The 23,664-nt window shown below is 52.2% G+C and overlaps 14 protein-coding genes across 14 annotated transcripts; 7 read left to right on the forward strand and 7 right to left on the reverse strand.

The window, feature by feature from the left end:
• Positions 1 to 304: 304 nt before the first annotated feature.
• On the forward strand, positions 305 to 1,051 carry GNI_155670 (hypothetical protein; the record flags this gene model as incomplete). The annotated part of the gene is made up of 3 exons (XM_011134594.1): positions 305 to 729; positions 803 to 909; positions 945 to 1,051. The coding sequence occupies 3 exons, from the start codon at positions 305 to 307 to the stop codon at positions 1,049 to 1,051; spliced, it is 639 nt and encodes a 212-aa protein (XP_011132896.1).
• A 38-nt stretch (positions 1,052 to 1,089) lies between these two features.
• On the forward strand, positions 1,090 to 2,013 carry GNI_155680 (hypothetical protein; the record flags this gene model as incomplete). Its single annotated transcript, XM_011134595.1, has 3 exons — positions 1,090 to 1,327; positions 1,365 to 1,756; positions 1,798 to 2,013. 3 exons carry the CDS (start codon positions 1,090 to 1,092, stop codon positions 2,011 to 2,013), a joined length of 846 nt encoding a protein of 281 aa, XP_011132897.1.
• A 12-nt stretch (positions 2,014 to 2,025) lies between these two features.
• On the forward strand, positions 2,026 to 4,031 carry GNI_155690 (hypothetical protein; the record flags this gene model as incomplete). Its single annotated transcript, XM_011134596.1, has 2 exons — positions 2,026 to 3,211; positions 3,373 to 4,031. The coding sequence occupies 2 exons, from the start codon at positions 2,026 to 2,028 to the stop codon at positions 4,029 to 4,031; spliced, it is 1,845 nt and encodes a 614-aa protein (XP_011132898.1).
• Positions 4,032 to 4,296: 265 nt separating this feature from the next.
• GNI_155700 (phosphorylase) lies at positions 4,297 to 7,203 on the reverse strand (the record flags this gene model as incomplete). Its single annotated transcript, XM_011134597.1, has 1 exon — positions 4,297 to 7,203. One exon carries the CDS (start codon positions 7,201 to 7,203, stop codon positions 4,297 to 4,299), a length of 2,907 nt encoding a protein of 968 aa, XP_011132899.1.
• Positions 7,204 to 7,429: 226 nt separating this feature from the next.
• GNI_155710 (hypothetical protein) lies at positions 7,430 to 8,332 on the forward strand (the record flags this gene model as incomplete). The annotated part of the gene is made up of 1 exon (XM_011134598.1): positions 7,430 to 8,332. The coding sequence occupies one exon, from the start codon at positions 7,430 to 7,432 to the stop codon at positions 8,330 to 8,332; it is 903 nt and encodes a 300-aa protein (XP_011132900.1).
• A 147-nt stretch (positions 8,333 to 8,479) lies between these two features.
• GNI_155720 (hypothetical protein) lies at positions 8,480 to 9,889 on the forward strand (the record flags this gene model as incomplete). The annotated part of the gene is made up of 1 exon (XM_011134599.1): positions 8,480 to 9,889. One exon carries the CDS (start codon positions 8,480 to 8,482, stop codon positions 9,887 to 9,889), a length of 1,410 nt encoding a protein of 469 aa, XP_011132901.1.
• Positions 9,890 to 10,423: 534 nt separating this feature from the next.
• GNI_155730 (hypothetical protein) lies at positions 10,424 to 10,864 on the reverse strand (the record flags this gene model as incomplete). The annotated part of the gene is made up of 2 exons (XM_011134600.1): positions 10,424 to 10,767; positions 10,807 to 10,864. The coding sequence occupies 2 exons, from the start codon at positions 10,862 to 10,864 to the stop codon at positions 10,424 to 10,426; spliced, it is 402 nt and encodes a 133-aa protein (XP_011132902.1).
• A 112-nt stretch (positions 10,865 to 10,976) lies between these two features.
• GNI_155740 (prenyltransferase-like protein) lies at positions 10,977 to 12,348 on the reverse strand (the record flags this gene model as incomplete). The annotated part of the gene is made up of 4 exons (XM_011134601.1): positions 10,977 to 11,327; positions 11,419 to 11,577; positions 11,618 to 12,044; positions 12,086 to 12,348. 4 exons carry the CDS (start codon positions 12,346 to 12,348, stop codon positions 10,977 to 10,979), a joined length of 1,200 nt encoding a protein of 399 aa, XP_011132903.1.
• An 83-nt stretch (positions 12,349 to 12,431) lies between these two features.
• Positions 12,432 to 13,598, reverse strand: GNI_155750 (putative oocyst wall protein; the record flags this gene model as incomplete). Its single annotated transcript, XM_011134602.1, has 1 exon — positions 12,432 to 13,598. The coding sequence occupies one exon, from the start codon at positions 13,596 to 13,598 to the stop codon at positions 12,432 to 12,434; it is 1,167 nt and encodes a 388-aa protein (XP_011132904.1).
• A 111-nt stretch (positions 13,599 to 13,709) lies between these two features.
• Positions 13,710 to 16,066, reverse strand: GNI_155760 (putative methyltransferase; the record flags this gene model as incomplete). Its single annotated transcript, XM_011134603.1, has 4 exons — positions 13,710 to 13,805; positions 13,843 to 15,622; positions 15,742 to 15,852; positions 15,972 to 16,066. The coding sequence occupies 4 exons, from the start codon at positions 16,064 to 16,066 to the stop codon at positions 13,710 to 13,712; spliced, it is 2,082 nt and encodes a 693-aa protein (XP_011132905.1).
• Positions 16,067 to 16,245: 179 nt separating this feature from the next.
• GNI_155770 (putative importin beta) lies at positions 16,246 to 19,025 on the reverse strand (the record flags this gene model as incomplete). The annotated part of the gene is made up of 2 exons (XM_011134604.1): positions 16,246 to 18,932; positions 18,989 to 19,025. The coding sequence occupies 2 exons, from the start codon at positions 19,023 to 19,025 to the stop codon at positions 16,246 to 16,248; spliced, it is 2,724 nt and encodes a 907-aa protein (XP_011132906.1).
• Positions 19,026 to 19,487: 462 nt separating this feature from the next.
• On the forward strand, positions 19,488 to 20,266 carry GNI_155780 (hypothetical protein; the record flags this gene model as incomplete). The annotated part of the gene is made up of 2 exons (XM_011134605.1): positions 19,488 to 19,563; positions 19,599 to 20,266. The coding sequence occupies 2 exons, from the start codon at positions 19,488 to 19,490 to the stop codon at positions 20,264 to 20,266; spliced, it is 744 nt and encodes a 247-aa protein (XP_011132907.1).
• Positions 20,267 to 20,454: 188 nt separating this feature from the next.
• On the reverse strand, positions 20,455 to 22,728 carry GNI_155790 (AAA family ATPase; the record flags this gene model as incomplete). The annotated part of the gene is made up of 1 exon (XM_011134606.1): positions 20,455 to 22,728. The coding sequence occupies one exon, from the start codon at positions 22,726 to 22,728 to the stop codon at positions 20,455 to 20,457; it is 2,274 nt and encodes a 757-aa protein (XP_011132908.1).
• Positions 22,729 to 22,742: 14 nt separating this feature from the next.
• Positions 22,743 to 23,528, forward strand: GNI_155800 (hypothetical protein; the record flags this gene model as incomplete). Its single annotated transcript, XM_011134607.1, has 2 exons — positions 22,743 to 22,821; positions 22,885 to 23,528. The coding sequence occupies 2 exons, from the start codon at positions 22,743 to 22,745 to the stop codon at positions 23,526 to 23,528; spliced, it is 723 nt and encodes a 240-aa protein (XP_011132909.1).
• Positions 23,529 to 23,664: the final 136 nt, after the last annotated feature.

Below are 23,664 nucleotides of genomic sequence, written 5' to 3' on the forward strand. Positions count from 1 at the left end.
TTTTAATTTTAGCCATGCTCCATTACACACCTCGACTGTAAGTACCCATTTGCTGACCCGGACGGACACTGTAGTATCAGGACACTGTGGTATCAGTACAATCGAACCCAGTACGGTCCAGTGTCCTTCCATTGCGACGAGTTTCTTAGGATCGACGCTTGTTTCGTCGAGCAAATTGATGACGACCCATCGCTGCCTTATTTGCTGGCCGATGAAGGTCGACACCTTCTCATATCATTGAAGGGCAGATTATTGGGTCTTAAATCTCCGAAGCACTCGTTTGAACACGAAATATGTTACGGCGATGTCGACCCTAAAAAACCAATCCCAAAGAACCTGCCAGCCCTATGTAAGTCGTCCACTCACCCTTCAAATCACCCTTCAGATCCACGGGATGGAATGCATGCTCTGTGACCATGACTTCGGTTGGTCGTGTATCGCTACTTTCCTCCATGCAGTGCAAGAGTATTATCGACTATCCAATATTCTTAACTCGCATACGAAACCATTTTACTGTTGGCATCGTAGATTATACATTATGGAGGAGATTTCTAATTATTTAACAGAATTTTCCAACGTCACGGATGTTCCTCTTGAGATGTATGCGTATGAAAATAATTCCGGGACTAAACTGGATTTAACTTGGCAGGTCTTGATCGAACAAGAGCTAGCTTTTCTAAGAGCAGTTGAGCAGAAAAAGCCATTTAATCTATCTTTCGGACAGTATTGGTAACATGCACAAAATTCCGACACCAAATGCGTCACCGACACATGCAGCTGAACAGATATTGTCCTATTTCAGTCAAATGTTAATGGTCCACTGTTATACGCGACAGGATTGTATCCCGATTATGGCACTCTGGGAAGACTTCTACTTAACATTGGTTTATCGTTGTCATCCTAATCGACGTAAGCAGGAAGTCAAGCACCTATGAGTATTTCAGATTATTGGACGTGTCTTGAGCGAGTATTACGCATCCTTCACGGTACGAAGGCGGCTACGGTAATTGAAGAGCATCGGAAGCGCATCCAAGAGATGTTCGAGCTCTAGAGAGCGGTGCACACACGTGTGCGGATGGCTATCTTTGGATGAGGCGCATTCAGATTATCACGCTAGCGAATATTTTTGGTACTTATGCCGTATCCCCCCAAGATAATGGCATGACTTCGATCGTACAAATACCTCTAAATGGGCAGAGTGTGGGCGGTTTGACTTCTCCAGGTTTGCGCGGACCGGGGAGACCGGAAAAGGATTTGGCGGCCATTTCACTTGCGAAAGGGTTAACTGACGAACAAATACTATCCGAAAAGAACAACCAGCAAGAGAGTAAGTTTGTCTCGCTACCCATGATGTCCTGTTTTAGGGGAGGAAATGAGTGCAGCTGCCAGATCCGCCCAGCTGTCGTTGACGGATACGGATGCGAAAACGGTTGAGTCTGCCAAACGTGACTTGGATCAGGCACGAAAAGATTATGACAGAGCTGACCACCGTTTGCGAGTGGAGTCTCAAAGGGATCGTCATGAGGAAACGATGGCGAGGAAGGGATCCACAAGGGCAAAGTTGAAGCACAATAAGATGTTGGATCAATTGGAGGACGAGGATAATGAAGTGAACGTGATGGATCAGCGTGTTAAGGGAGAGGAAAGGGAAGAGGCCAATGAGCTAGCTGTGGAGAAGGCAGAAGGGTTAGAGGCGAAGGCCCGACAGAAGGCGGAAGGACTGACGGCAATGGGTAATCTGTCTGCTGCCGGCAAAGTATGTGTGATTTTATTCGGTGTTTTACATTTTGTTTATAGATACAACTCGCAGCGGACCTTGCGAAGAAGATGCCGTCGAGCCCGGAGTCTGCTTTGCACGAGTTGCTCAACTGCTCCGAAATCGTGGAGCCTGAAAGTCCCGATGAAGTTGTCGAGGAAGAGCATGCGGAGGACACTCTGAGTCACGTGGATTGCGTGCCAGATATCGACGTGGGCAGTGTTCAGGACATGTTGAAAAAGAAAGTGACCAGCTGATGTTTTTTTAAAATGAACTGGTGGTCAGTGGAGACCTCGTGGGGGAGCATCAGCCAGGCATACAGATTGCTTTTGGAAAGCAGGACGGAATATGAAACATATGCAAGGGACCTGATTGACGACTTGAGGCTTAAGGTAGAGGCTACTCAAAAGCTTGTGGGGGAAGTCCCGCGGGCGGAGAGTAACGCGTTGCCATCGGAGGTGGCGGAGTGTATGACGGCATCATTGATAGAATATGACGAATCTAGTAGTGATGGAGAGAGTGGTAACCCCCGACGTTTGGCGGGGTTGCTGTCGTTTGACAACTACGGGATTGGTCTGAAGCGACGGAAAAAGCGTGTGTTGCAGAACACAATGCCTGTAGGCCAGATCCCCATTCCAAAAGGGAAAGAGGAGGAGCTTGGTCGACTCGGGCAGCGCGAGTGCACTATGGAGAATATGCGCCTGGTTTTCGACCCGCGGTGTGTGACTCACGCTTACTACGGTAAGAGATCGCTTTCTTGGTATATTTTTTGCAGGTGTGCGAATAAAAGGAGAGGACAAAGAGGTGAGGAGGTTCAAGCACTTGTTCAACCTGAGAAAACCTTCTCGACCACCGCCGTGGACTTTTGTTTTATGATTTTTCTCCTGCTCGCGACGTTCCCAGGTTTCGGGTTGGGCGACTGGTTGGTTCAGGACGCTAGTGAGCTGAATCCGAATGTGACTGCGAAGGCCGTGTCGTGTGCGATGGCTGTGTCCTTGGACACAATGAACCCGTGCCCGACGGAGTGCACGCGGTTTTGCGGGATGACCCTGAACTCGGGTGCGGCGTGGAGCGTGAATGTAACGCAGGGGGAGTGTGCGATGCGCAACTCCATGTGCTCGGCGCCGGTGGGCTTGAAGGCTACAATCGACGCCCCGGAGAAGCAGAGCATTGAGCGCCGGTACGTGGGACTGACGTCGACAGGCGGGACTACGGAGTACCTGCCCTTCGGCCCCCTGTCGCAGAAGGACCTGACCAGAGAGGGCAACGCGGAGGTAGTGACTTACCACCGAGCCTTGATACTGGGTCCAGAAGAACTCAAGAACATCGGAGACCCGTACCGGCTGAGCTACGCCTCCGTGCTGCAGGACAGTCGGCTGCAGCCCCTCGTCGAGGGGCAGTACTGCGGCTACGTGCGGGTCGGCCGAAGCACCACGAATGCGTGGCGAGCCACATGTAAGAGCAAGGGAATGGTGGATTGCAACAGAAAGCGGGCGGCTGGGTTGCTACAGAAAGCGGGGTGTTAGAGCGAGGGAGTGGGGCGGGCTACCACAGAAAGTGGGCGGCTGGGTTGTTACAGAAAGCGGGGTGGCAGGGAAGAGAGTGTGTCTGTGCAGATGACCCGAATTTGTCTACGGAGAACATGACGCAGATCCACTATGACGGGCCATTGTTGGAAATGCGGAATTTGTATAGGTTGCCCCGAAGTGCAGCGAGTACGAACCTGTCGGCGCCGCAGGCGTTCGCGCCTGGGCCATTTCGGCACACGCCGACGATCCACCAGTTGATTCAGCAGTGGTACTTGAGGCACGGCGACGACCCGGCGGCGCCGAAACTGGCAGTGACCATTTCTCGGGAGTACCCGGCGTACCAGAAGTTGGCGAACCCAGCGAACCGCGCGAAGGAGGCTGGCATCGGGGTGAATACGCCGCGGTTTGTGGAGGCGCAGGCGGATATGCGGATGCGGCTGGAGACGTTTACGACCTTGAGTTGGGGTGGTTTCAAGGTCTCGTCCATTTGTGCCGAACGCAGCAACTGCGGCGCCTGTGTGACCACCGGCTTCTGCAGCTGGTGTGATATGGGCGGCGCCAACCTCGGCGACCTTAACATGTGGGGCGACTGGTTCGCCACCAGCAAGTCGCGCCAGAAGGACGGCAGCGCCTGCGGGGTACCGCCCCACCTCTGCGCCATGATGGGCGGCGAACCCAGCACCGCTAGCTGCCCTGTTTCCTGGAAGGACGAGTGGGACACCTTCATGAAGTCAGACGACTACTAATTTTTCGTGGGAAAGAGCGATTGGGAACGGATTGGGAATAGATTGGGTTTTGGTGCAGCAACGCGGGCATCGACGTCGTCTTCAACCAAGTCTAACACAGATGCAAAGCCAAATGGTGTGGGAATGTTGTTGACGGGCGATTCGGAGTTGGAATTGGAAGTGGTGTCAGGGCGGGACGGAACAGGGTGGAACAGGGTTAGATATTGAATGAAATTGTGATACACAAGCTAACAATAATTCGTAAAATTTAAAAAAAGTATGCTGTTTATTTCTTCTGTGCCGCATTGATTGCCATGGGTGTGCCGGGTGCCGTCTCCCGTTCGGGCTTAGGCTTCTGAGTAGCGGGTTCGGTAGTCGTGGGCAGAGTAGTGGTAGGTTGGCCGGCTGCGGGTTTCTCAGCGGAGTTCTTGTTCAGTGTGGCGTTCTCGTTGCCGGTGGGGGGCCCGGTGATGGAGGCGTTGCTCATGAGGCGTTTGACTTGGTCCTGGGTGGGTCCGACGACTTCGCATGTGGTGAGGTTCCAGATGTTTTGTGCGTATTCGTGGATGGTGCGGTCAGTGCTGAATTTGCCCATGTTGGCGGCGGCCTTGATGGTGGTGGTCCACCACGCGGTTTCATCTTTGTATAGGCGGTCGACGCGTTCGTTGGCGTCGATGTAGGAGGGGAAGTCATGAGCAACAAGGTAATAATCGCCGTTCGCGTCGTGGCCGTTGTTTAGGAGGCGGTCGATCAGGCCGCAGAATTGCGACTGTGCATTGGAGTCGCCTCGGGCTAGAGCACCGGAACGGATGAAGTTGTACACGCGTTGCAGACGGTGGTCGATGGGGTAGTCGCCGTTGCGGGCATTGCGGCGGATCCGCTCCACGTCGGGTTCAAGTGCGCCGAAGATAAAGGCCGTGTCGTCACCGCCTTCCTCCACGATTTCGACGTTGGCTCCGTCCATGGTGCCGATGATGAGCGAGCCGTTCATAACAAACTTCATGTTCGATGTGCCGGACGCCTCCATACCGGCTGTCGAGATCTGCTGGTTGATGTTTGAAGCGGGAATGATAACGGCCGCCGAGGAGACATTGTAGTTGGGCAGGAAGAACACCTTGAAGTACGGCGAGACGTCAGGGTCATTGTTCACCAAGTCGCCCACGCAGTTAATCATCTTGATCATTGTCTTGGCCGTCGCGTAGCCCGGCGCAGCCTTGCCGCCGACCATGCTGAGACGCGGCACCATGCTACGCCGTTGCTCCGGTGACATATCCTTGATGGTGAGGTAGCGATGCAGCATGTAGAACACGTTCAGGTGCTGTCTCTTGTATTCGTGGAGTCTCTTCACTTGCACGTCAAACAACATCGTTTTCGGGTCCACCTCCGGGCCGCCGTGGTGCTTGATCCAGAGCGCAAGGCGCTCTTTGTTCTTCAACTTCACTTCGGCCCACTCCTTGATCAAGGCCGGGTCCTCAATGTGGTTCTCGAGCCCCTTGATCATCGTCAAGTCCTTCAGCCAGCCGTCGCTGCCGAGCCACTGACTGATCAAGTTCGAAAGCAGCCGGTTCGCATTGTGCAGCCACCTACGCGGGGTCACGCCGTTAGTCACGTTCGTGAAGTAGTCAGGCTCACCCTTCAGCCGGAAGTACTCAGCGAACTCTGGGAAAAGGTCCCGCTTGACCAGGTCCGAGTGGATCACCGCCACACCGTTGCATCGGTGGCCGCCAATGACTGCCAGGTTGGCCATGCGGATTAACTTCTCGTAGCCATCCTCGTAGATGCTCATCTTGCTGATCTTGCTGTAGTCGTCTCCCCAGACGGATCTCACATCCTGCAAGAACCGGTGATTGAGCTCGTTGATGATGAGGATGTGTCTCGGCAGGAGTCTAGCCATCAACGAAGCCGACCACTTCTCCAGCGCCTCCGGTAGAACCGTGTGGTTTGTGTACGCGAAGACCTTCCTTGTGATGTCCACCGCCACGTCCCACTCCAGCCCCTCCACGTCCACGAGAATACGAATTAACTCTGGAATTCCGATGGTCGGGTGCGTGTCGTTCAGCTGGAGTGCCACCTTCTTCGGCAGGTCGCGCCAGTCACGGTTTTCCTTCTTCTTGAAGCGACGGAGCACGTCTTGGATTGTCGCGCACACGAAGAAGTACTGCTGCTTCAGACGCAACTCCTTGCCTTCCGGCATGTTGTCGTTCGGGTACAACACCGAGCTGATGGACTCAGCGTCCTGACGGTCCTTGATGGCCTCCATGTACTTGCCCGCGTTAAATGAGTCAAAGTCGAACTCCTTTGACGGGGCAGCCTTCCACAGACGCAAGTTGATGCAGTTGAACGTGTCGAAGCCGGGGATGGGGTTGTCGTAAGCAACCGCCTGAACGATCTGGCCGCCGACCCACTTCTGGCGGAACCGACCCTTCTCATCGGTGTAGCTCTTGACGTGGCCGCCGAAACGGACCGCGTAGGTGACGTCGTGGCGCACAACTTCCCAAGGGTTGTCCTGGATGAGCCAGTAGTCGGGGTACTCGCACTGCCAGCCGTTCACGATCTTCTGCTCAAAGATGCCGTAGGTGTAACGGATACCGTAACCCCAGCAGGCGTAGTTGGTGGTGGCCATAGAGTCAAGGAAGCAGGCCGCAAGCCGTCCCAGACCTCCGTTGCCAAGAGCGGCATCGTGCTCGTACTCGTACAACGCCTCCAACTTGTATCCAAGATCGCCAAGGGCTTTTCTGTACTGCTCCTCGATGTCCAAGTTAACCAGAGCATTCTGCATTGCGCGGCCCACCAGGAACTCCAAGGAGAGGTAGTAGCAGCGCTTGACATCCTTCGTGACAAAGTACTGGTTGGTGTCGTTGAGCAGCTCGATCAGACGGTCCCTGATGCTATAAGCGGTAGCACGGTACACAGACTCCTGGTCGACGTTGAAGCGGTTTCTCGCCAGAGTGTACTCGACGTGGTTGACGATTTGTCTCTGAATGGTGGCGGCGTCGGTAGACATGTGCTTGTGCATCAAACTCCAGAGCTTCTGCTGCCCTTCGGAAAAGGCACCGGGGCTCACATCTCCGGAGTAGTCGAAGGCGAGCACACGAGTGTGCTGAGACGCGTCCAGCTTAGAGAACGAGGACTTGCGCTGCATTTCAAAAGCTGCTGAGTTGAGTCTTCTGGGAGCAAAAACTGGATCGGCCATTATAAGTTGTTCGAGCTAATAATTAGTAAATTTCTTTGTGGCAGGGCGTGACGGCGACAGCGTCTCACACACAGACGGCCGCCGGATTTATCACAACATACCCCGTGATCATTGCTTCTTGGTTATAAGGTTGTGGTTCAGTTGTATACTCTGTCATACACATACTCTGTCATACACATACTCTGTCGTCGTCTGTCAGTCGATATAGTTAGACCAAGTTGTACAGATGCGCATTCTTCCTCTATTGGCCACCGTCCCATTGGTGACTTGCGATATGAACTGGACTATCCCCCTGATGTCGTTGTCTGTGGTGCAATACGACAGCAAGACGGATGCGGAGGGACGAGAGACCATGTACATATGGGCTGTGCCTGTCATGCCCAAGCTTGAACCCCCGCCGGGCCCGGTCATGGTTCTGGCGGACATGGACAAGGACGTTGCAGACCACTTCTGTATCACGGATCGCTGGCACGTGTGGGTGACCGTAGTGAGTAACACAACGAGTCTGGACCAAGAGACGGAAGACAAATTGCATTGGGTTCCCTCCTGGTGCAAGAAAGACGGCAGGGTCCCGACTACACTAGATATAGAAATTTCTGAGATGCCCAGGTTGTTGGTGCCTGATTCGGTCTTTGACAAATACAAGAAGATGGAGGACGCGGGTGAAGAGTATTATGTATTGTTCAAGTCTGATTTGTTCAGCTATGAGAACAAAACCGAGCTGAAGTCGGTGTGCAAACCAGGGCACGACTTCCTCGGCGGCGTGATTCCCCTCCGTGACAACCCCACTGAACCGTGGGAGCGTATTGAGCAGTTCTTTGTGAACAAATTTGACCCGTGTGTGCTCATCAGACATCCGTGCTGGTGCGCGCGGGCTCCCCAACAATGGAACTGCGCACACTGCAGGCTGGACGACCTCTTCGGTCGGGCCTCGTTATGCTATCAGGCAGGCAGCGAAGCGGGAAAATGGTGCACAGCGGTGACCTACCAGGGCTTCCCCGAGTACGATAAACCGAATCGACCAATCGACGCTGAAGAATATCAGTACATGCTCGAGCACCGGGATGATTACAAGGACCAAGGGATCTATTGGCTAGATGAGGCGGGTGACGACACCCCCACGAACTGAGCCTAGACTGAGACCGGTAGGCGAAGTCTAAGGGAACCCAAAGTTGAGGACGGCTAAAGTAAATTCCGATCAGGGACTTTTTATAGGGAACTTTTTATGTGGAGTAAACTGGCATTGCTTTGTGTGCTGGAGGTCAGCAAGGCGTACATGAAGATGATATATGATGGAGAAATGCTATACCGAATGAGGTCGTGTAGTTCGGTGTTTGAAGAAGGGTTCGTTGGTATAGCTCCAGGGTTGGTTTTGACTTCGTATACGAACCGAGAAGTGGGTTACTGTGCGGGTAGTCACTTGGAGTTGTTTTGGTTCGGTGGAGATCTAAGTATGTTTGACGAGGCGCTAACGGGTCGACTGCGACAAGAGGTGACATCTTTGCGAATTACAGGAGGCTGGTATGCCGCATCACCGATTGGCAAGGAGACTTCTGGTAATGAGAATGGGTTCTGTGACTTTTACATGAAAGACTTTGCTCCGGATCCCTTCCTGACTACGTTGCCCAATTTACCGGTGTTTGGCCGCATGGTGTCCCCCGCGGATGGGACGGCCGGGGCCTTGAACCTTTTGGTGAACTGGGTCACGCTCAAGGATATCGCCATCAATGACGACCTGCGCGACGGATTGCCGGTTGTGCGCGTGCTCGCCATCATGGACACGGTCATTCCGACTCTCTCCGACTCGTCGGTCCGGCAGACGCTGCGACACGAGACACCGGGCCACGAGACACCGGGCCACGAGACACCGGGCCACGAGACGCCGGGCCACGAGACGCCGGGCCACGAGACGCCGACACAGGCGCAGATGCCGATGGACACACTTGGGTGCTTGCGGAAACACAACAACTGTCTGATCAGCCCACACGCACCCAGACATACTTTCCACATGGACGATGGCTGTGTGGTGACCCGACCCCGAAATGAAACCTTAAGGGCGCTGGAAGAAAAGCTGGCGGCGCAGCTGTGCCCTCGAAAGACAAGCGAAGTGAAGGAGAACGCAGGCTTGCTGGAGGCTCTCGCGAGAACAGGTTACCGCTACCGGGCCATAAATGCTCTCGACGAAGATGCGCCACGCTGTCCTTTCCCTGACCCTCCCACTAAAGCACAATTCCAGCAAGCGATGAACGTGATCCGGCCCCATTTTCTCATACTGACTACCACGTCTACCACAAACTATACCGACGCCGAACGAGCTCGCATAGACGAGTTGGCACAGCTGTCCGGACTGCCCGAAGACAACATTGTCGTTGATCCAGGCGCCATTACCGGTGCACTCTACAGCATCGTAGATCAGATGCCCACCATCCTTTGCACCGAATTCGAGCCCATTCCTACTCTCGCCCCACAAGACGACGAATGCGGTTACTGCGAAGAACGGTACTACAAAAGAACATACACGTGCGTCCTCGCTGGCGCAACGGCTGGCACCGTTCTCGGCGCCACGGGCTTCCAATTGCTCCAGTCAGGACAAGTTCTCGATGCCGCTCCGGAACTCGATGACCAACTGGAACCAGCAGCCAGACCTCGTCAACTGGATCCCGACCACGTACTCTTCGCCAATTAACTCGCACTCTCACCCACTGGACCGACTGTACACTACCCTAACTATACTCTAACCAACGAACTAACTGTATTCTACCTGACTCACCAATTCAACTATGGGACCAATTTACTCAACTATGGGATCAATACCACACCTGCCAACTGGACCAACCTTATTTGCAGAATCCGGCAGAACATCGGCTTGTTGGAGCACCATTCTCCTCTGCTTCTTTCCCTCTAATTCAATTTGCGCGGAAAGATGCAGAAGCCTCAATTGTCTCTTTCAGCATTTACCGGTGTGCGGAGCATTTTTTGTAGTGATGGACTTATAGTTGGCATCGCGGGATTTGAGGGCGTTGTGTTTCGTAGTCATTGTTCCACTGGACCCCTCAATCCCTTCGGCCCGCCCACAATCTACCCACACTCAGTTACCAGACGCTGTTCGTCAGTCGCAAAAACTTCGACAAGGCTGCCGCCAACACCAACACACGCTGACGTTCCGGTTATCCCAAGTTGTTGCCGATGTCATTGAGGGCCACAGGCACCATTTGGCACTTCATTTTGGGCCGCAACAGCAGCAGCAGCATCCACTCTTGCGAGGACGGATTTTCATGGCATCCTCAGTCACGCCTATACGCTTCAGTATTTTGCGTTCACGGTTGCAGCAGCCGTGCACGTTGCACAACCCACAGGCGCCTTCGTCATCAAAGGCGCCGCAACAACAAGCATTGATGAGGCCGCAGCATCCTTTGGACTGTTTGACGATGTAAAATTTGCGATGAGTTGCTGGGGTGACCTCGCGAAGAACCCACGGATGCTGGATGGAGGAAGCGGTCGGAATGGCATCGATGCATTGACCTTGGAAGGTGGTAACATCTGGATGATGGTCAAGTTGGTGGTCTAGAAGGAATTATTGATCCATTGTTGGCCGCAGCTTACTATTTAGCTCGGTATTGTACTGATCGCTGGCATGGTGAGATCGTCTTTGTCGGTTCATTTGGGGAGGAACGCTCCGATTCGCTTTTTTCTCGCGAATATTCACTTCAGCAACAGGCCGCTGCTGTTTCTGTATTTGCGTCACGTAGTCAAACGGGTGGTCATCCACAGTGTTACGGCGCGCGTTCGAACGCCGGTGCTCCTTCATTTCCCACATCCCCGGTGCCGGAAAACGGGTTGTACCAACGGTGGAACTTTTCTTCCCCCGGTCCGAACTGGGCGTCACACTTCGAGAGCATCTCCCGCTGCCGTAACCAGTCTTCTATACACACATTGAGTATCGGCGAAGTCTGCGCAAGGTCGTCGGACGTAATCGACAGGCCAGATAGACCGTAAGACGTGTGGTACCAATCCGCGGTGGTACCAGGCTTATCGCACAGACCGCCGCCTTTAATTGACTTCATTGGTTTATCGTATCCAAGCCACGCCAAATAACACGGCTGGCAACATTTTAGCAAGTACCTCTGAGCGGAAAATCGTGAAACACCACGATCCAAAAGATGATGTCATGGTGCGACAACATCGAGTGAACGAAGCGAGTGAACGACTGCTTACCTTTAGTCCGCCATGACTGAAATTAGGTCGTATACCTAAAGCATATCCGGCAATGACAATGGAAGCGCACACAAAAAATGAGTAACATGCGTCCACCAGTTTGTTCGGTCGTCCGTCACAACCACCTTCCAGCACACTCTGCCGGTTCAGGCACCATTCCTACAACACAAGAATTGTCCTTTCAGGCTCGTTGCCTTACAAGAGCTTTCAGTGAATCCACTAGTTCTAGTTTGTCACAGATTGCCAGTGCCGCCAATGCACACCAGGTGTAACCCGCGTGTGACTCCGCACCTGGCTCCGCAGCGAAGCCTCCGTCTGGTCGTTGGCAGTCCACCAAAAACGGAACCACGGCGCTGATTAAGTCACTACTCAGGACTGCCTGCATATGGCATGACGCAACTGCACAGTACACGGAACGACTGTCTGCTTCTCCATCCCTGTGCATGAGAACGGCCCCATCAGGTGTAAACAGGCTTCGCAACCAACTAGCTAAAGAATCCCGGTGAGGCTGAAAGTTACAATACACCGCGCTACATACAGCCGCGTAGGTCAGTCCTGCGTGCGCAATTTGGCCCGCGCCTCCGCCAAAGCCTCCTCCTTCGCACTCAATTGCTGCTAGCCACTCCCTAAAAGAAAATGCGGGTCCACCGAAGATTCATTTTCATACCTTGCTGTTGCTATGATGTCACCTTCAACCTGGTGTTCTAGGAGCTTCATAGCGTGTAAGCACCAGTACAGCACCCACGTTTGGCCAGCGTGTAGCTTGATAAGCTTGTGAGGTAGTTCTTTGACAAATGGGTATTTACAAAATTGCACGTGTTCCGATTTGTAGAGAACACATTCCTCATCGTGCTTCTCCTCCAGCATTGCAAGTATTTTATTTCTCAGTAGGCATACTTCCACTTTACTCTCTGACGGAATTTCGTTCATTGATTTTTAAATCGAATCATTCATTCTATTTTTTTTCCTTATTCATCGTTAATGCGAAATGATCTTAACATAAAATGCGAATTCTAATGCTGCCAGCAGGCCTTGCCAGTGCAGGTGGTGGTGACAGTTCCAATGGGCTCAGTGTAAGCTTTCCCAACACAGTTGTTGTTACCCTCGAGGATAGTTCCAGGAGGGCAGGCAACGTTGGGAGTCGTGATTTGTTGGCAAGCGCCTCCAACTCGTTCAGTTCCAGCAGGGCAAACCGTTTCCAAGTTGATTGTTTCAGCAACCACGCACTTATCGCCAACAAGAGCTCCCACGTTGCAGTGCATGCTGACGGGAGCAATCTTGGGTTCGAAACAAGCCTCAATAGAATTTCCGTTAATGCACCGTGCGCTCATAGGATATGTAGCGGTAGCAGCGCATCCTTCACCATGGGGAGCATAGCCTTGTGGGCAGAAGTGTTCGATGACGTACGGAGCATAATCCTCCCGCTGGCAAAGTTGCTTCACCACAGCAACATTGGACGGAGGCACCGGAGCCATTGGTTGGGACTTGATGACAATCGGCGCGGCTCCCTTGCTGGGGGCAGGAGCGACAGGAGCAATGTTGATTGGAGCGTACGATTTCTTGGCGCCAAGCATTCTCTTCCAGCCCTTCTTCTTGTAGTTGGTGAACAGGGGAAGCGGCTGCGCCACCGCAGTCTCCTTAGTCACAGGAGCAGGATGCACGAAGACGGGCTTCGGAATAGATACTTCGTCAGGACTGCAGTCATAAGTAGTAGTTTTAACGCATCCATGACCTTCATCTTGGAAACCGGAGGGACAGACTTTCTTGATGACCTGGCTGACGACTTCAGTGTTGACGCACTGTCCTCTGCCATCCGGGCGACCAACATCACAAACCTCCGTGACGGGTAGTTGCTTTTTCTGAACGCAGGATGCTCCTTCAAGATGGAATCCATTAGGGCACTCCGGACGAGGTTGGTCATATTGGAAGATCTTGCAAACGTTTCCTTCCTGAGTTGATCCAATTGGGCAGGTCTGGATGGGGGGAACGGTGGTAATGCATCGATTCCCCTGCAACTGACCCAGGCTGCAAGTGACTTGCGCCGGCTGAAAAGTGTTCTGTTCGCATTTCTTGCCAACGAGCGTGTATCCGACGGGACAGTCAACGTTGGCAGGTCGGGCCTCATAAGGGCCAGCGACGGCAAAAGTGGCGATAGATCCAAGGGTGAAAAGGTGTCTCATGTTTCAGCGATATCCTTAGCTTGTGCGCGTGTTTGTCAAGTGTGTGCGCACACATGCGCAAGTTTGTATAATGTCTTCCATGTCCCAAAAGACATTGGAGGCGAGACATTTTCAAAAAGAAATTACATTGGCGCGCATGCGTGACCTCTCGCCCAAATAGAGAGGGGTATCCGTAACAACATCCGCCAGAGCTGGGAATCGTTGAGCCTGAAATAAAGATTTTACGTTGTCGGATGACGCTTACGGAAGCCAGTAGCCTTTTTCGTATTTGAATGAAGGGATTCTCGCCGCTATGCCAGTTGTTGGCCGAACAAACGTAGACAACATTTAATTCATCGCCGTAAGCCACCCCCATTACATTTGGGAACATCGGCTTGAGATAACTCCCTAACTGCTTTCTCGCGGATACAACTTGACAAACAGCATTCAGGATCACAAGCCCCTCAGCCTTCACCGCTTTCCTCGCTGCGGATAGAAATTCAGAAGTGAGGAAATTCCTATGAGGACCCGTGACGTTCTCCAGGTGGGGAAGTGTGGCGCCGGACGTTCCATTAATATCCACGACGACAAAGTCCAGCTTGTCTTCAGATAAGGATTTCTCGGCGATATAATCAACGGCATCTCGGATCACCGTGTTCCTATAATCTGGAGCATCATCGTAGCCGAACGCTTTTTTGGCCATATTTACTACCTCAGCTTCTATATCCACGCAGTCTAAGTGTACTTTGCGGCCAAACACCTTGTTGAACAGGCTGGGCATAAGGCCGCCGCCAATACCGAGAATGGCACCCGTGGAAGGCCCCTGTCGTTCGATATAGTCACAGACAACTCTTAATATCGGGATTTGATAGCTATGACATACATGAGTGTATCTGAACTCTGGGTTGTCAGACGGCCCCTTGAACCAGAGTTCAGTTTGAGCACAACGGGGATTGCTGGAGAAGATCATAGTCCGTCGCGTATACTCTGATGGGGAAGGCGGGATCACCTCGTTCGAATCATTGTCCGGATTCTCCTTAAATTCTTCATCTTGTTGGTCTACAACAACATCATAAACCATGAGTTCGTCTCCGTCAGCGGTGCTGCTGATGGCGATCGATTTTCGTTCGTCCTCGAACCTTTCCTGTTGGGTCATGAGGAGCACGGGAGTCGCGGGGTTGGGATTTAAAGACAATAAATGAGAACCAATATCTTTTCGTATGCGTTCAACAACCTGCGCGGGAACTTCATCGCTCGATTTCATCAACGGCTTGAAATTGGGTAGGAAAACACAAAGTACCCTGAGCGTTCCAGCCTTTTCAGCGAGTCTCTGATGTCCCGACGGCGTTCTATAAAGCCAGTGATGCTCGTCCGCTAGCGGGACCATGACAGCTACGCATGCTTTGAGGTTCTTCTTCTTCGGACTGGTTTTGTCCAGTACTCGGTCGTACATAGATAGACTGTAATAAGTCTCACCCGTGCTAGACTCCACAATGTCGAAGAGCCTTAGACTACCTGCGTGATGAGACGGTACGACATTTTGGAGGTAGTATAACCTCCGCCATTCTTTTAATAAAGCAGGCACTCTTAAAATACTACACTCCTGGTTGTCTCTCTTGGTAAAAGCTTGGGTACATATCTGAATGTTCGGGTACCTTTCCACTGTAATGGTCTTCTCCTTGTTGATCTCAATAATCACGGGAACCGATCCCCTAGCCGGATTGAAAGGCAGCCGTACCGGCGAAATTGTAATCTCGAAGTTACAGCCCGTCGACCACCTGATGAACTCCCGAATGAGAGGCTCGTGGCCGACAGTAATCACGTACACCGCTTTCTCCGCCTTCTTCATCACCATCTGGACCCAGCTCTTCAGGCTTACTGAAAAATTGTCCTCCACAGCCAAACCATCGAGATAGCCACAATCTACCAGAATGTCGGCACTATCCTCTCCAAGGTCCCTGATCTCCGTTTCCGCCAACTCGAATTTGGCCTTCTTCGGCATTTTCTTCAAAGGTCTCCGACTCACCTGTTCAACAGATTTATCCCTACATAAACATTGAACATATCCCGATTGCCAAGTAAGCAATCACCGATCAATCCAGCCCGGAACAAGGAATCCAGGAGGGAGCAAGCAAGCACCAAGGAACCTGTGCAATTAGCTTACCCGTTCGTTTCGCTTAAAACATCAGCAAGGTCAGATACACAAGACCCCAGTATATAAGCAGACCTATCTTTCACGTTCATCAGTCGAATGTAGTTGCTTCCCTGACCATAGCTATACGGGACAGGTTATGAATTACGGGACATGCTGTGGACTACGGGGCGGGTTATGGATTAATGGGATGTGGAAGGAGTGTTGGTATCTGGAGCGGTCAGGGTCTGTGTGCACCATACTAGTCAATAAGAGAATGAGTGTTGCAATACAGAGACTTCCATTTGCCAGTGTCCTTCCACTCTCGGTGACATTGGCTGACAAGTTCGAGGGTCATTCCCGAAATTAAATAAACAAATGGGGACAAATGGTGGGGCAAAAATTAGGTGGAAAAACGGAGGATGCGCCGGCGGTTTGCAATGAGAAAGAGCCCGTTGCAATGGTGGCAGAGTTACAATCAAAAATGACACGTACGCTCTTAGGCATACCGCAAAGGGTCTCAGTTGTAACGGTCCATCATCTAAAACAACACTGATGTCTGGTGTAACTAGGAAGGAGGGGGGGAGGGGTGTTGGTTTTGGTGATTACCTCCTCGAGACGAGCGAGTTCTTGCTTTATGATGGCATCTGTAGTGAGTTGTCCGTGAGTCTTGAGAATATTATATAGAACGGAATTTTTAAGAGCCTGGACAGGGTTTGTTTTAAACATGGGGATGAGATCTTGTAGCAGCCGTATTGCGTTTCGAATATTGCCTGGTGACGAGAATTTGTCGTTGAAGACCTTGGTAACAAACTCCAGAATACGATTGATTTCCGGAGTAAATAATTGAACTCCGTTCACGGCTTGTGCTTGATCCCAGCCGTTTTGGGCGCAGTCTCGGATACAGCATATGGATGCTGAGTAGCCACAGAGGGAAGCGTCCCGGAGGTTGATGATATATTGGAGCCACGTCTCATCGTCGGCGGGTCCTTGGTCCGCTCTGGTGGTCGCAGCGAGTCTTAAGAACTCTAGGAAGGACTTAATGTGCGGGAAGAATTCGTGAGGACAGACTAAGGCAATGTCGCACAACACCGTTATGATTTTTGGCTTCAGGTCCATCCCCGCTGACCGATCTTTAAGGACAATGATGAACAACTCCACAAACTCAGACACGTACGACTTGAACTTGTTCGGACACGCGGTTGCGATGCCTCCCAAAAGTTCCACCGCCACGCCAGTCACCTGGCTGTCTATGTCGCGCGCGACTAGCGCGCTGCGGAGAGTGGGGGCAATCACTTCCACGTACGGGTCGAAACCGGTGCCGAGCTGGCAACAGAGCATTGAGGTAGCCAACAGCACCTCTTCCGTCGCCGGCGACCAACGCTGAATCATGTTGTTCGCGGATATCTGGGTGCCTTGGTACAACACGTCCATAAACGAGTCCATCAGCTTCTTTGATTCAGCCCGCAGCAATGCGTCCGAACTCAGGTCAATGATGGCCGTGATACAGCCGATCATCGGTCCCTGCAGCTGCCCAAGCTCCTCCGTGTATGCCAGCTTGGTGGTCTGGTCCATCCAGGTCACGAACTGTCGCAACAACTGGTCGACATCTTCGCACACGTCGGCTTGAGAAATAAGCATATATAAGGTGTTGAACGCGGCTTGACGCAGCTGGTTCTCCGAACCGTCCGGTCGTTTGGCGACCTGAATCAGCTCAGCCGAGAGCTGACGGAAGTTACTGCTGATACTATATGTGCTGATGTTCTTGACGCTTTCCGACCGGGCGAAAATTTCATACAGCGCGAAACACGCGTTTTTGGCCACACGGGGCTGATCGTCCAGCTTCCGTAGCAGCAACTGGACCAGTCCACCCTCGCCATTCACGGGTCCAAGGAAGGGCGCAATTACGTTTAGATGATTCTTCGCTATGCTTCCTATAGCCCACGCACAAGTGTCCCGTACCACGACGGAAGGGTCGTTCAGAGTTTGACACAACATGGGAAAAGAAGCCCGCAATTTCGGCGCAAATTTATCATTACTAGGCCCCTCGAGAATGGATCCATAAATAAGCACAGCAGCCTCCCTACGATTCCATTGCGGACTGCCAAAGTTGGCTTCAATGAATGACAGCGCACTCGGCAGAATATCGTCCTTTAGCACCTGAGCACACAATCCTACACACGCTCCCGCAGCCACTGCGACACACCAGTCACTGTCCTCCGCGGTCTCCTCGTCGTCTCGGAACGTGGTGGCTTCGTACAGAATAGGAAGCAGGTGGTCTTTGTATTTGGCCACGTAGTTCTTAAGACGTTCCGGCCGGTTTTCTTGCCCTATCAAAATTTCTTCGTCACAAATGGTGGACCAAAACTCAATTGCAGAGAGCGCAATGTCCTCGTACTGCGCAACAGCGGGCGCCTGACAGCGTTCGTACGTCAACTTCATGATGTCGTTCAGAATCTCGTCCAGGTACAAGTAGTAGCCATCCGCCATTTGGAAGAGCACCTCCCAGGCGGCCTTAGCTACATCAATTCTGTCGCAATTAAGTGCCTCTCCTATTAGCACAAACAGTTGGTGACGGTCGCTGTCGAGGGCCACGAATCGCTCGGCGAACAAGATGCCGTGGTAGAAGCCCTTGAACGCAGCCAATTTCACGTCCAAGTTCGGATCCGTCATGCCGCGGCTCAAGCTCGATAAAACTAGTCCCTTATTCTCATCACTCATCAAGTCCCGTCCCCACTCCTCACACAGCCCCTGCACGTCTTCAGTAAAGTACCCCAAGAGGCAGTACGCGCCGATGCGACTCTCAGGGGTCGTCGGGGCAGGCGAGTTCACCGTCATCAAGATCGCGCTGAAGAACTCCGGCCACGTGTTCAGTGGCACTTCTAACCGAGCAATCTTCGCCGCCACTTGACAAGCCGTCCGACGTGCTTCTTCCGCCTTAGTCTGCTGCACCAATACCAACTCCAACACCGACCGCTTGATCATTTCCTTGTCGGGTCCCTGCATCATGTTCACCCATTTATCCCGCAACGCAGCATCGGTCTTCGGGTCCGTCGAAGAAATCGCGTTCTTTAACACCAAGCCAGCCCTTTGCCGAATCCCGGGAATCGTGCAGTTCTCATTACACAATTCAGAAGCCAATGCCTTGCAATATTCGGGAAAGTTTGCAGCCGACGCCTGCGCCAGCTGAGCCTCTGCGTTCCTTCGAACGTCATCTCTCGCAGCTAAAACAAACCATGTCCAACCCTGTCTCCACCACCCACCATCGTGTCATCCTTACCGCCGGCGTCTGAGAGGATATCCTGCAAGTTAGGCATCAGGAAATTTTTTATGCCAATTATTGGGCTCTGCCAACGCCGACCAGCAACCGCCCATACACTCCCAGCTGCAGACACCACCTACAACCACCCGAACTAACCCTCCAACCCCGCGCTCCGTGTAGTCCCCATTTTTTTACGTCCGGTACTGTCGGGTCCTCAAACATTTTCCAACCACATTTAGACCACCACGGACGGGCTGGCCAAATTGGGCTGCAAACGAGGGTTCGGAGATGGGAGCATCTTCCTCACGGACCCGCCTCTTTCGGCCCACCGGCGTGACCGTCTCACCCACCGCTCAGTACTCCCACCGAGCACTCCCATAAAGCATGGCATTATTTGTCTGGTTCCTTTCGTTACCCATTCCCAGAACTAGCCGTCTAGTTCCATTGCATCCACTTTTCGTTCAACCGAATTATGGACATTACTTTCGCCCGCCGTGGTGTTTAAATAAAATTATAAATGGAAAACAAGTATCATGCTTTGATAAATTCAACACCAGTGGAAGGGGTGCCTGCCCGGCTGTTTGACCTTTGCAGTAAGAGAACTATGGTTAAATTTGAAATTTTGTAGAGCAAGCGTCCGTGGTCAAGGAGTTCGTGGTTGGAGTATCAGAATGCTGTTTGGCGTGGAAGACAAGAGTGAACCCGGGGTTCTTGGTGCGGGCCATGGCTGATGCCTATATTCAGAGAGTCGTTTCCCCGCAGGGGAAGTTAGGGATCATGTATATTTTCAATGACATAGTTCAAAAAGACCCAGCATCTTTCGCTGTGGTGGGATTCCGTCATTTCCTACGTATTATTGCCCCGTCTGTGGGACAGCTACCTGACCCGATTAAACAGGCGCATACGCGTGTCCTGCTTGTGCTGCAGCAACGAAATATCTATACTGCTGCCCAAGTTAACCAAATTAAAAAGACTTTCAACTTGGACCATAATGAGCAACAACAAAAGTTATTAAGCGTTCTGGAAGTCACAGATGATCAGCAAAGACTGAGACGGGCATTTACTATCAGCGACCCCACAGAAAAGGGATTAATACAAGCTGCAGCAAAAGCTACCACTCTACTCTGCTCAGATCCCAAAACTAGCGAGGATGCTATCAATTGGGCAACTGTCTTACTCAATACAGCTGGACTCTCCATAGACAGTCCCATAGAAACATTCAAAGGCCGTAAGATCCCGGGCGCACATAATCTTGAACTTATTTCTGGGAATACGCACGCTAACGATACTCTCTAATAAGCGCTGAAAAGCACTTAGCCGATAGCGATATATATGGTTCTTTAGTTGATCCTGATAGTACTAAGAGCCTGGCGAACGCAGTTCAGAGAGCAATCACGTTCACTCAATTGGAGATACAAATTGTCCAACACCTTCTTACGGATTGGGCAACCGCGGTTGAATCTGATACAGAGCGCTGTAAATTACTAATTGAGATCCTTAATAATACCACGTGAGGAGAGATTATGCAAGATCTGGTTACAAATATCGCTGTAACATAGTTGCTTCAATATAGTATCTAGCGGGACAGTTTGACATGTAGTAGCGGCTTCACAGGAATGTTCACTCAAGACTTTATTGATGTTCGAGACTTCATTCATACTCAGGACATGTTTACTACTGCTGTTCTCGCTGTGGATATTCTGGCCATCGGTATTCTGACGAAGGCCGCTAGCGGGATTATTCGTCGGCACGCTCATCGAGACATACGCACAGTGTATGGCATCACTTGCCCGCCCAGCTTGATCGTTGGCTGTGGCGATACTGGGGCAGGTCGCTGTAGCGCTAGTATTTGGAGCGGCATTCAGGGCGTTGACGACAGCCCGTAGGAGTATCTGGTTTACCGCGATGCCTAACTCTGCGGTGTTCGCCGTGTAGATGCCACGCTGTTTCAAGCAGTTCAGCAGCGGACTTGCTAACATTGGTCGAAACGCAGGGGGTACAGCGGATGTCACAATTTGCTCGTAGATACCATTGGGTGCCTCGAGATCCAGCGGCGGGAGATCAATGAGTTCAATTGGTTCCAGGGAAATGTCCACGGAAGACGTGGCTTGCTCCCCTGCTTTTACGGATAGTTCGCCAGTGGATGACCCGACTGGATGGGACAAAGCGATCACACACTCCGCGACAGACTCTGCAGCAGACTCCGCAACAGATGGCGACCACTTAACCGCGGGTGGCGGGGGGTCGGAGGGCGCCCTGGGGGGAGGGCGCGTGTAGGCGTATATAATGCAGCACACAGCAGAGGGGTCACTCAGCGTGTGTTCCTGAAGAAGTTGATAGAAGTCTATGAGGGGTTTTTCCAGAGGAATGCTCTGGTCATGGAACCATGCGTCAGCGTCGTCAAAGAACAAACAGGCGCTATGCAGTTCGATCATTCGGCGACATAAAGCGTTGATGCTCTTTTCAGTGTCTCCAACATACTTGCTGAATATGGCTGATGGGGAGACTGTGACCAACGGAAGTCCGCACTTCTCAGCCAAGTGTTTGGCAAACGTGGTCTTCCCATACCCCGTAAGTCCGACCCGGAAGAAACGCTTTTCCTTGATTTTTTCTTGCAACCCCCAAACCAACTCTTTCCGGCCGTAACACGGCACCTTTACACCAAATTCCACAGGCAACTCCAGCCCGGTACGCGTCACGACCGTCGTACTCAACTTGGCAGCTTGAACCAGTGCCCTCTTCAGCTTTGAAACTTCCCCGACAAAGCCGTCGACCTCCCCGACAAAGGCGTCGTCCTCCGCGACAAAGGCGTCATCCTCCACGACCAAAGCATCGTCCTCCACGACCAAAGCATCGTTTAGTCCTGCAGGTCTTTCGGTAGCTGCATGCTCGCCACCCGACTTCTGGTCACTGCAGAGGATAGTCCTAACGTCACTGCAGAAACAGATAACCTCGTGAATTGTTCGACGCCGTATCAGCTCTTCCAGGATATTTTTTTCATCCGCTGTGATAGCAGCACGGTCGAACAAAGCAGGGCGAAGGAGATGTAGAGCGTAACACGTTTTCTCCGCCAAAGAGATCACCTGTGGACTCGGATATAAGGACCAGGTCTCCTCCGGCGTCTCAGTAACCAAATAAACCTCAAACCCATGTCGAGAGGCAAGCTCAGCGTAAAACAGAGCGATCGGGCTTTCATCATCATCATAAAAGATCCAAACCAGTCGACCGGGGTCCACGGTGTCCAGCAAGCAATACAATATATCCGCGTGATCCTTATGACCAGGATTCAAGCTGGCGCGAGAACAAGTATTCTGGGCCACAAGCGAAGCACAATCTTCAATATGTGCCATCCCTTTCCTAAACTTTGTTTGGACTAGAACGGCGAGTCCTTCCCAACCAACCCCCTGGTCGGTCCGATGGCCTGTTCGACGATCTTGATGGATGTTCCGATAGTTCTTTTCAGAGTGACAATCCCTCAGATCGTTAGTGGCGATATCATTCTTGGGGCTTGCGTACTTTTGCGTCAGCCGGTGTATGACCAGCAGCCACATGCCGGGGTCATCTTTCAGCACAACGTACCTTGGCCGCTTCAGTCCAGTCTCCATCGCACGCTCTTGGGTCTCTCGAGGGGCAGAAGTCTCTCGAGCGGCAGCAGTCTCTCGAGGGGCAGAAGTCTCTCGAGGGGCAGCAGTCTCTTGGCCCACGTGCGGTCTCAGTTTTGGGTCCCGAAAGGGAGCTTCCTTGGAGTCTGCCTCCATTCGCCCAATAAAAAATGGTGGAGGTGGGTGAGAAGGTCGTTCATACGATCCTGACCAAGGAGCGGGACGATTTGTGCACGTCTTACCAACCCTGTATATACGAGCATGCAGCAAGTCGGTGGTTGAGGCTACTGCCGCCGGTAATTGAGCCTTTAGGTTCGGTTGCTTTGAGTTCGTCAGTGAAGTCCATCGTCGACTTGACAGATTCGCAAAAGGCCCAGGCCATGGCCCTGGCGAATGCTCGAACAGGCGTCAAGGCCGAGGAGACCAGCAGTAGCAACAAGCGCGGGGCGCCAGACAGTTCGCATATGATGAGCTTCTCGGAACAAGTCGAGCAGTCCTTCGACGTCCCCATCAATGAGAAGAAGATTCTCACGCTATGCAAGAAACCCAGTGGCGTCACCATCACCAAGGTGCGCGACGTTATCCCCGACGCCGAGCTGCAGGGCGTGCAGTACGCCACGGGCATCCTCACCCTACCCGGACACAAACTGCCCACCGGCAGCTTCGCAGTCACCTCCACCTCCTCGTCCGAAGCCTGCTACTACGAGCCCTGCAAACCGCCCCAAGGTGTGCAACTCGACGAAGGGGACATCTATGCCGTCCCCAAGTCCATTCTCATCGTGCAAAAAATGTCGACACAGGCTCCCAAAAAGTGGCTCTGTATACGCTCAAGCAAACAACACCCGGGAACTCTGTTAGCCACCGAACTCGACGACCTAAGGTTCCAAATTACCAAAGACTCCTCCATGGACGCTTCCAACAATGCTACCGTCATAATAAGCACAAGGGAAGAATGATACCCCTAGCCAAGAATGTCAGTGCCTTGTGACCCTATGATTCTGTGCCTAACGGTACAAGGCAATAATGATATCGTCAACTGGGGAAAGCTGATTCGACTGAGAAATACTGCTGGGGAAGTCTCCTGTGTCGGAC

This window comes from Gregarina niphandrodes, assembly GCF_000223845.1.
Source record: "Gregarina niphandrodes unplaced genomic scaffold scaffold00045, whole genome shotgun sequence".
NCBI classification, from domain to species: domain Eukaryota; phylum Apicomplexa; class Conoidasida; order Eugregarinorida; family Gregarinidae; genus Gregarina; species Gregarina niphandrodes.